The sequence below is a fragment of the Durio zibethinus genome, chromosome 11 (assembly GCF_047325235.1).
Source record: "Durio zibethinus cultivar Kanyao isolate XHJ-2024 chromosome 11, ASM4732523v1, whole genome shotgun sequence".
In the NCBI taxonomy this organism is placed as follows: Eukaryota; Viridiplantae; Streptophyta; class Magnoliopsida; order Malvales; family Malvaceae; genus Durio; species Durio zibethinus.
In genome coordinates, this window is record NC_143172.1 from 17780269 (window position 1) to 17791625 (window position 11357).

Here is an 11357-nt window from a genome sequence, read left to right on the forward strand (position 1 = left end):
AAAGTTTAGATTTTCCCATACTTTGTTTGCCCAACTACATTATTTCAATGCATCGAACACGGTTTCTTTCTCATTACCACATCTTAAACACACAGTTTGAACATGGATTTATTTTTTGTTTTGATTCACCATGACTAGCAAAAATCCTTTATTGGCCTTTTAATTTAAAACTTTATGTGGCATTTTGTATCAACTTTTCATAATATATATGCTCTTATTCTCAAAATGCCATGCTAAGTAATAAGGTTGGTCCATCTGGCTTAGTGGTATCTCACATATTGCATTTGCTTCCTCTAGTGTGAACCGTGCATGTGTACTATCCCATTTTCAGTGATGTGTTTGGTCATAAATCAAGTTAGCCACAAGTTCATTCTTTTCATTAGCATTCATTGATAGTTACAGCTAAAGCTCTTTATGAATGGAAGCCATTGATCAATCTATATATATATGGATCTCCTATTCCTAACATGCCATCTTAGCCCTTTATACAGCATTGCTTTTATTGCCCAAATGCTATTTCATGTTAATGATGGATGAGCTTCAAATTTTGCCTTTGAAAAATTATCTCGTGGAAAATACTTGGTTTTAAGAATTCTGTGCAAGTGTGTCTAGGTTGGTTAAAAACCTCTACCCTTATTTAGCTAGCATAGCTTTATTAAAGTCTCTCATTTCTCTGAATTCCATACCACTATCTTTTTTTGACCAACAAATCCTTTGTCAATTTTGCCAATTAGTTCCTTTTTTCTCTGTCATTCCTCCACCAATAATTGCTAATTAGGTTGTTTAATTCATCACATAATGATCTTGGCAGCAGGAAGCGTCCTATAGCATAGGATGGAATTAATTATAGTATTGACTTGACGAATGCTTCCTTTCCTCTCATAGAAAGTGTTGCAGACACTTAATTTTATTCGAGTTGATTCGAGTGTGTTTGATTTTTATGTTTCAATTCGTGCCAAATTATGAGTTCCAATTAGATTGAGCTCGATTAGGATTTATTTTGGATTAATCAATTTTGGATTATTTTTTCATGGACTTGAACCAAATTTCATTTCATTATTGGGTCAATTTTATACTAAGGTTGGAAGACCAATTCAAAAAGCCCAAATCTGATAATCAAGGCCTAAAATCTATCTTACAAGCCCAAAAATCAATGGAACCTAAATTTTAATTTTAAACCCAGTTTTATTTTTATTAATTAAAAATTAAAAAATCATAAAAAATACAAACAAACAAATAACAAAAAAAGGAAAAAGATAAACGGTAATAGCTAACAATTGTGTAGAGCACTATCTGTCTAGTCCAAGCCACAATTAGCCAAAATTTTTTGTAACAAGGTTTTAAGAAAAATAGAAGGTTAGTTGCTAATAAAATCAACAAAAGAGGCTTGGCTAAGGAAAGAGTTTTACAGATAAAAAAATCATTATCTATCATCAACCTCCATTTTAATTGAACCCCTCTTGCCATTTTCTGTTTACAACCAGGTCCTTGTAACAAAAAATTCTACCCTATACCAAAACCACATCACCACCAACAAGCTCTGTCTCCCTTCATAAGCCTCCCCTCAAAAATCACCTTACCAACAACATTAGCCTATCACTGCCTACTGCCACAAACCCATTCTCTAAATTTAAACACCTTTGAACCCAATCAACCCATTTCTTTCAGTCACTATCATCAAAATACCTACCTAAAAACAACACATAAAAGACTATAGTCCTCATCTCGGGGATGAACCTCAATCACAACCATATGAAAAACAAATAAAAAAAAAAATCAAATAGAGAGGGGTTTGGTTATCCTAGGATTTGTTGGGCTTTAGGGTTTGTTTGGGAAGACTTGGCTTGGGCTGGTGAGGAAGGAAAAATGAAAAAAGTTTGAGAAAGGAAAGCAAGCTTGAAGTACAACATTGTAAGGCAGTGTGAATGGCAACGACAAGATTTTGGGATCTATGCTAGTGAAAAGGAAAGGAAAGAAAAGAGCAGCAACATATTAGAAGTTCAAGTTGATCGAACGGCGGGAAATGGGTAGAATAGATGTTTAAATTTTTAGGTTGAAATCCCATATTTACAACTTTAGATATATTTTTCAAGAAAAATAAGGTTGGATATGAGAAAAAGACGAAGAAAGAAAGCTTTCAGTGAAATTTGGGAGCCAAATAGTGCCATTCGATGGTGGTTGGTGGTGAGCTATGATGACGGTGGTGGTGGTGGTGATGGTGGTGATTTTCTACTGGCAACTGGGAGAGTTCTAGCTCTATTGTGTTTTTCTTTAAAAAAAATGGTTTTTTTCTTTTTTTTAAAGAAGGGAATGGAAATGATGTAAAAAAATTATCTTTTATAGCAAAAGCCAATAAAAAAATCATACTTGACCCAACCCAGCTTCTCCAACCACCCACTTAATCCAGTCCAAGTTTGACCCAAAAGCCTGGTTCACTTGGGTCATTGATATTTTTGGGCTTTAACTTAAGCCCAAGTGAGGTATATATATCTCCTCTAACTTGACCTATATTATTGATGTTACATGTATTTTACATATTTTTAATAATCATAAATATGGAAATCATTTTTATTAAAAAGAAAAGATATAATATCTTTAAATAAAAATAAATGTTTTAATACCAAAAATGTTATTTTCATGCTAAATGAATCAATTTGATAAAAAGACAAATATAATTACATGCACCATTTAATTTATATTTGTATTATCATGTGTATTTTATGCATTAATTATAAATGTGAAATAACAAAATAGAAATTTAAATTTTTTTAAAAAAGATAGAATTGTATTTCTGTTAAAAAAAATTAGAAACCTTACCTAGATATTAGAGGAAATTCAAATAATTTTTTGAAGGATTAATTTTTTTGAATTTTGCCTAAATGTTGAAGAATTAAAGAAATTTCTTTTTCACAAAATATATAAATAATAATAATAACAACAACAACAACAACAACAACAACAACAACAACAATAATAATAATAATAATAATTTCATCATTGTTTATATTTACTTTTTACTTATTCAATAACTTGTTACATGCATTAGCATTATAAATTATCATTTATATGTCATATTTTATTATATTCATTCATTTATATTTGGTATTTGCATTCTTTTTAAAATGTCTCTCGAAAGGATTAATAAAAAATCTAATTTTTAGAAAAATTATGAAAATCAAGCTTGCTTCAAAAGTCTACCAAGATGTTCATAAAATCATGGAAACCCCTAAACCGTAAAACCATAACCCTAGATCTTAAACCCAAAACCAAAATCCAAAACCACAAACTTGAAATCCGATACAAATACCAAAAAAATTCTAAAATTCAAGAATTCTTATGAAAATTACATATGAAGTAATCTGTTCTTGAATGCCACCTAGAGGATAAGGTATTTAGAAAATTTTATTTCATTAAGTTTTTCATGTGATTCCTTAACAAAAAATAATAATAAGATCAAACAAAAAAAAGGTAATAAAAGTGAGAGCTTAAATATAAATAGTTGTACCTAAACTCTGTCTAGAGGTTAGAGAGTTTAAGTGGTCTTTTTTCTTGTATCCGATTCACCAATAAGCCTTCATGGATCAACATTCATTCTTTCCCTTAACTCCACATCAATATGGATTTTGGAGAAACTTCTCAGTTTGATATCCATTTCATGTCCCCACATCATCACAATGCTCCATTGCTAACTCCAAAACACTCACTCATTTTACATTTATTTTTTATTCTATTTAATTTTTTTCTCATGCAGTTTAGTTTCAATCAAGAAAACTACGTGGGGATCTTTACTCAAAACCCAAATTTATTTTTCTTAACTTTATCATCATCGCTGCTACTACCTCAGCCCTTTATTCCCATCTCAGCACCTCTAAAGCCACTCATTTCCATGACAAAGAAGCAAACAAAAAATTAAACACATAGGACAAGCAAATTAAATGAAAAAACTACTAAGAATCATGACTCAAATTCCATAATAAATTTATTTGGGATTGATTAAATATTACTTAATGGACAAGAAAATTTGCAGAAAAAAAATTTTAAGAGAAAATAAATTCTTAATTAGCAAGTTTGACTTACAGATAAAAAACTTTAGAAAGAAAGAAATTCTTAATAGGTAAGTTAGTATGCTTATAAATAAATAAATAAAATCTTTGTAGAATTAAGTATGAAAAAAAGATGTAAAAGAGTTGTAGGGTTTTATAGATAAACACTTCATAAGAGTACTAGAGATTTACTTCTTGTGAGTGTATATATTTGTATGTTTGTAAGTAGATTAGAGGAGATTGAGAGGGTCCACATAGATATGGTATATAGGAGTGGACTAGAAGAGATTGAGAGGGTTATTGATTATTAAGTGAGATTGATTTAATTTATATATTTGTAATTTTTTATAATTAGTAGATCTTATATTTTATCCGTAGACGTAAATTAATTAGATCGAACTGCATTAAATTATTATCTCTTGTGTGTTTGATTAGTTGATTATTTGATTTCACTTCTATTAACTTTGATGTTTGATTGGATTAGAGGTTTTAGCCCAACAAAAACAAATCAAACATATAAAATTAAACCCATTTTCATTTTTCTTGTAAAATCAAGCATACAGAAACTTAAAAATACATAATAACACGGACTAATTAATTCGAAAGAAATTCAAATTTTCAATAATTGAAGATTTTTAAGCTCAATCGAAGCAAACCCAAATTCAAATCTCACATTCCAACCAAAATCATTACTGTCTTTATTTTAAAACACCCATAAAACTCGTGACCCATTCCATCTAATTAGGAATCACTCATCCACCAAAATCCCCTTGCTCTAAAAACCCAATTCCTCCAAAAATACCTGCAAAACAAAAAAAGAAAAAAAATAAATATAGCTACTGGTCCGCAAGCCAATAATGTGGTGTGCAAGGGCAAAAAATCTCACTACTTCTCTGATCTCAAGGGGAAGAATCCAATAATTCACCAAATCTTAAGGCAATTGGCTGTCTTTAGTGTAAAATTATAACATAAGATATATTTTTAATTATGATAGTTGAATGCTTTTGATGAGCATTCAATTTTCATATTTAATTTTATTGTGATGGTTACGTTTATATTTAAATATATATTTTTATTATTAATTTTAATTCTATCATTACAATATTCAATGATAATAACTAATTTTATTACTATTATTAGGTTTATTAAGTAACCGTCATTATTATTTTTAATGTTATAGTCCGTCAATTTAAATGTACATTAAATCAGGAGCCTAAAAACATAATAAAAGAAGAATAAATTGGTAACTAGTTTCACGTCGGTTTGGGTGTTAGACGTGATTAATTTGCCTTTGGTCGGTATGCCGAATATTTTCAGATCAAATAATTAGTAAAAAATTCGGTATCACCAACGTTTTAATCTACTATAATAATCAGATACATTACCATTTTTTAAAGTATTTTTAAGCATTATTAAAGGACATGCAGTATAATGTCATTGTTACTGCCCCGTCCACGAACAGGCCCTATCAGCCTGGAAGATTGCAATCAGCAAATCATACTTTAATTTCTTAAACATAATCCACTTTTTAACAATTACATTAAAAAAAAAATAATGAAGTCGAGACTAGAGGATTTTCAAGGATCCTGATCCTGCGAGCCAAGCTTTAATTAATTTTTTGAGAGCTTCAAGTTTGAAGTGATTTTATTATGAATATTATTATTACTATTAAATATTGTGAGTAGTACAGTTTTTCTGATATGAATGCAAAGAGATTGTATCATGCAATATTGATGGAGAAAATAAGATATACCTCTTTGCCTTTATGCTTTTAGAACCTTTATTACGCGTATATGAAGACAAAGAGATCAAACAGAAAAGCATGGGCCTGAAATATATGCAAATAGCAAAAAGCAAAAAGGAATCAGCCGAAAGCCTAAATGCTTAAAAAGCTACCTTTTAGTTTGATTACTGCTTGAGGCCGGGAATATTAATACTAAAAAACAAGCTGCCCGTTTGGGTTCCAGTATGGGTCAGAATGCAAACCAATGGAAGAGATCAAAGGCTGCCCCTTCGATTCCTTAATTATGATCCTCACAACTTGACCGTGAACCTGTTCAAGTCTGTGAAGCCGCTTATATCCCACTGTTGTCCCTTCCACTAGTTTCTTGCCATCTACATGAATTTCATGGCTTACGATCCTTTGTCCCAGCCCAATTGCTTCTTGAATTCTGACAACATTGAATTTCAGCCCTCCATTGGGCACTCTGATTTCAATCCAATGTTCCTTTCTGTCACCATCATCCCTTGGGGTCCAATATGTCCAAAGATGATCACTATCCAACACATTCTCGGGACCAAAACCACCATCCTTCCCCCCTCTTTGGCTACTAGCTTCTATGAAACAGTTCTCTGCCAAATTGTTAGAAAATATTGTGTCAATTGCACTTCCAAATTCTTTTAATCTATGAGCATCTGTTTCAGATATAAGCCCTGTTGAATTGGGTGGTACATTAAGTAACATGACACAATTTCTGCCAACTGAATTGTAGTAAATCTCTAAAAGCTCGCTTAACTTCTTTGGTGACTCCGATTTATGCCAAAACCATCCTTTTCGGATTGAAACATCACACTCTGCAGGCAACCAATTTGTCCCTTTTGGATCACCCGTATTAAGATAACTGCATTATTGAAACAAAGAAGCAGTTACTAGAGAAGTTCATCGTTCAAATGGATGACTTTGTTGATATAAAAGTGCGATCCAATGGGATACAGCTGCTAATCTAAGTTGTTAGGTAAACCGCAAGAACATCTACTTTTGACGTTATTTGAAAAGTATCCCTAACTATCTTAAGGCGGTGGCCAGTGCTCACCAGAAACTAATTAAAATCAGAGATTAGAATTTTTGTTGGTGGAATTAAAATCAACGCACTCAAAAAGTGATTGGAATATGAGAAAAAAAAGAAAGAATCTTTACTTTCAAATGATTAACATATAGTATCAGCCATTTAAAATCACTACCAAACTTTGAAATATTTTGCGTTCACATCTTATTGTTATTAATTCCTTATTTTGCTTGCAATACTACTTCATGTAGAATTCGAAGCGTAGAATTGAACTTACTCAATAATGCTTGCATTTCCGATTGATAGCAAGGTACTGTTGATGGTAGACCAGCTGGTGTTTCCGGCAAATCCTTGCTCATTTCCCACCCATCTCACATCAGGACCGGCATCTGAAAATATATTGATTGTACTCTGCAACTCTCTCACCATTGCAAACCAATCTGTGAAATAGTAGGACATGTTCTTGGCATTTTTACCTTTCGCTCCATCAAACCATATCTCCTTCACACTCCCATATCTGGCAAATGCATGTGACACCACACGATTAAAGTGCACTAATAATGAGAAATTTAATTAATTAAAGACAAAGAAAAGGAACTTCATTAAAAAAAATATTTTCATTCTTATGGATTTGGAATTTTGTGAAGAATAAATGGAAGATCAATAAAGTTAAAAAAAAAAAAAAGATATTGTTTTTGATCCTACTTGTTAAGCAGTTCTTGCAACTGAGCTAAGTAGAATTCATTGTACTGCAAATCATGTCCATATCGTCGATCATGGAGATCCCAGGGTGACAGGTACAATCCAGCATCGATGCCACCATGAGCCTTGATTGCACCGACGAACTCTTGCACCACGTCCCCACGGCCATTTTTCCAAGGACTAGATATAACAGAATGATCCGTATATTTAGAAGGCCACAAGCAAAAGCCATCATGGTGTTTTGCAGTGAGGATCATGAGAGAAATCCCTGCTTCTGCAGCTGCGGCAACCCATTGGTTAGCATTGAGACCAACAGGCTTGAATATGGATGGGTTTTCTTTCCCAGTACCCCATTCGGAGTCTGTGAATGTGTTGACACCAAAGTGAAGGAACATTATGATCTCTCTTTGTTGCCATTTCAATTGGGAAAATGTTGGGAGTGGTAGAACTGGAAGCGGTGGTGTTGGGACTTGTTCACGCCCAGAAATGGCCAATTGTGACAGTTGAAATATTGTGATCATACATAAAGAACACCAAAACTTAGCCATAACGCTTACGGATCTTTTTTTTCTGACCTCCGCTACTTGTCTAATCTAATATGTAGATAATGAAGAGGTAGGGAATGTGACCAAACAGAAAGAGAGTTTGGGAGATTCTCTGACAAAAGAGAAGAAAAGTGCAAGAAAGCGTTTTTATTCGAATGCCGTTTGGTTCTTGTACTATTCTCTGGCTTCGTTATAATTGTATTTCGCGGGTTGCATTGGCCTTCCCAATTTTCCTTTTCAGGTCGTGTGAAGTGTGAACAAAATACTGGTAAAGGTGTTTACATTTAAAGTGTATATTTGATATATTATCTGAAAATTAAATGATAATAATTTATTAATGAGGTGAATTAAATAATAATATTTTATTAATAATAAGTTATTTTAATTTATGTATATTTATTTATTAATAAATTATTATTAATTAATTTATTAACAGTATATAAAATTTATACATTAATATTTATCAAATATAAACTCTTATGTTTATCCATTTTTTAAGGTTCAGTTTTTTTACTTAACATTTTAAAAATTGGTAGGGTAAATATTTTTTTTTATATTTATGGATATTGAATTTTGATAACTAAAATTAAAAATTCAATATTCATCATAATTATTAACAAAGTTGGTAAGTATTTTTAATTCCCTTTTTAAGAAAACATGAATGAAAGGAAAAAAGCCAATAATAAAAATCAAAACCCATAATTAAAATTTTCCACTTATTTTAAATGGCAAAGATGTTCTCTTTTTGTAATAAAAAAACAAATGTAAAAAAAACTTTAAAAAAAAAAAAAGCAATGAAAAGGAAAATCTATATCTACACATATATTGAAAATAATTTGTTAAGAAATTACCAAATTACCCCTCATGGTTTGATAAGAATTTGACATGTAGCCAAATTGATTATTATGTTCTTATACCATAATTACGAAACACCCATTTTATTATAATTATTCACTATAATATCTTATATCATAATTACAAAAATATCTTTTTTTTTAAAATTTACTATTATTCTCTTATATTATAATTACGAAAATACTCATCTTATAATTATTTACTATAATCACTCATATTATAATTACGAAAATACTCATTTTCTTAAATTAACTATTATACTCTTATACTATAATTATGAAAATATCCCTTCTCTTATAACTATTTATTATAATACCCTCATTTGATAATTTTGAAAATATTTCTCTTATTATTAAATTACAAAAATACTCATTTTCTTATTATTGACCAAAATTACTATAATATCTTCTTACCACAGTTACGAAAATACCTTTATCTTATAATCGATCAAAATTACTATAACACCTCCTCCAATTAGAATTTTGAAAATGCTATTATGAATGCTTAATAGGAAGTTGATATGTGGTCTTTTATTTCAAATCAGTAACATATATTAAAACAATCCCCTTAATAATTACTATAATAACCCTTTATTTATTTGATATGAGGTCAACATGTATCCAAATTTACTATAATTATGAAAATGTTTATTTTCTTATAATTAGTTAAAATTATTATAATACACTCTTACAATAATTACAAAATATCCCTCCTAATATAATTGACTAAAATTACTACAATATCTTTTCTACGAAGATTAAGAAAATACCCTCACCATAATTGGCCAAAAATTATTATAATGTCTCTCATATCATAAGTATGAAAATACTTTTATGAGTATTTTATTAGAAGTTGACATGTGTCATTTTATTTCAAAATTACTATAATACCTCTATTAAATTATATATTAAATTTTAACATAATAAAAAATTAATCACATGTCATTACAATTGGTTTATAAAAATTTGACATGTTATATTTTATTTAAAAATTATTATAATACCCCTATTAAATTACATATGAAATTTTAACATAATATAAAATTAACTATGTATTAGATTACTAAAACACCTTTGCCATTGCTTCATAAAAATTTGACATGTTAAATTTTGTTTAAAATTTACTATAATACCCTTATTAAATTACTTAGTAAATGTTAAATAACATATATTAAAACAATTCCCATTGAAATTGCTATAACTCCCTTTTGTTTATTTGATATGATTTTGACACATATCCAAATTTACTATAATATTTTTCTACCATAATTACGAAAATATCCTATTCTCATAAGTAGCCAATATTATTATAATACCTTCATACTATAATTGATCAAAATTACTATAATACCATCGTACTATAATTACAAAATACCCTTCCTATCATATTTGATCAAAATTACTATAATATCCCTCATATCATACTTACGAAAATGCCCATCCCACTATAATTGGCCAAAATTACTATAATATCCCCTATACCATAATTACATATATGTCCTTATGAGTGCTTCATAGGAAGTTGACTACTCAATCATCATTTGTTAGAACTATTCGAGTAAGTTCCTTGGTTTGAATAGGGCACTTAATCCATATCGCTATTACTAGATCATGGGGGGAATTTGTTTGACAGAATAATTTCTTAAATGTGTTACTGCATCACAAAGGGTTACACTTACTTTTTTCAAGTTGATGGAATTTTTATGCTCAATACCCTAATGCAAGTAGTCATTTATTTGGTACCTCCCAAGGCTAAAAAATTGTCATTCTAACCCATTTTTGGGGATTCCATCTATAAATGCAAAGTTTATGATTGACTGATATTGCACACCATCATTTAGCTATTGCATTTCTTTTTCTCATTGCTGATCATATGTATAGAATAAACTTTAGAATTGGTCATAGTATAAAAGATTTTTTAGAAGCACAGATTGCTCTAGGAAGACAATTGGGGCGTAGGCATAAAGGTCTTTATGCCCCTATTAAATTACATGTTAAATTTTGGCATATTATAAAATTAGCCACATATTAAATTACTAAAATACCCTTGCCATTGCTTTATAGACTTTGACATGTGGTATTTTATTAAAAATAATAAGAACTAAATGATCAAGTGAAGTGGATAATTATAATTTTTTATTAAAATAAAATTAAAATAATTTATATTTTAAAATAAAAAATATTCAATCCCTAACATAATAGGGACCGCACACTAGTTTTATATGTTGAAAATAATCCCTGAGCAATTCTATGTTGACATTTTGTCTTATTTGATTGGTTAGATGAACATAAGCTTTTTTGTTTAAAGCCGGAGCAAAAGCCAATGTCATTTGCAATAAAATAAAAAAAAGTAAAAAAAAAACCATCTAGAACCTAAGTCAAAATAAAAAATTAAAAAAAAAGATAAACTATATAGAGAAATAAAAA

General features: G+C 29.8%; 1 protein-coding gene across 1 annotated transcript; it reads right to left on the bottom strand.

Annotated features, from left to right (window-relative positions):
• Positions 1 to 5925: 5925 nt before the first annotated feature.
• Positions 5926 to 8370, bottom strand: LOC111291193 (alpha-L-fucosidase 1-like). Its single transcript, XM_022882820.2, has 3 exons — positions 7535 to 8370; positions 7107 to 7346; positions 5926 to 6664 (listed from the first exon to the last, which is right to left on the bottom strand). The coding sequence occupies exons 1-3, from the start codon at positions 8077 to 8079 to the stop codon at positions 5980 to 5982; spliced, it is 1470 nt and encodes a 489-aa protein (XP_022738555.2). The 5' UTR covers positions 8080 to 8370; the 3' UTR covers positions 5926 to 5979.
• Positions 8371 to 11357: the final 2987 nt, after the last annotated feature.

Coding starts and splice junctions, on each gene's coding strand:
- LOC111291193 (XM_022882820.2), bottom strand. CDS start 8,079: ATGGCTAAGTTTTGGTGTTCTTTATGTATGATCACAATATTTCAACTG. Junction 7,347..7,534: donor TTGCAAGAACTGCTTAACAA/GTAGGATCAAAA, acceptor TGCATTTGCCAG/ATATGGGAGTGTGAAGGAGA. Junction 6,665..7,106: donor GGAAATGCAAGCATTATTGA/GTAAGTTCAATT, acceptor TCAATAATGCAG/TTATCTTAATACGGGTGATC.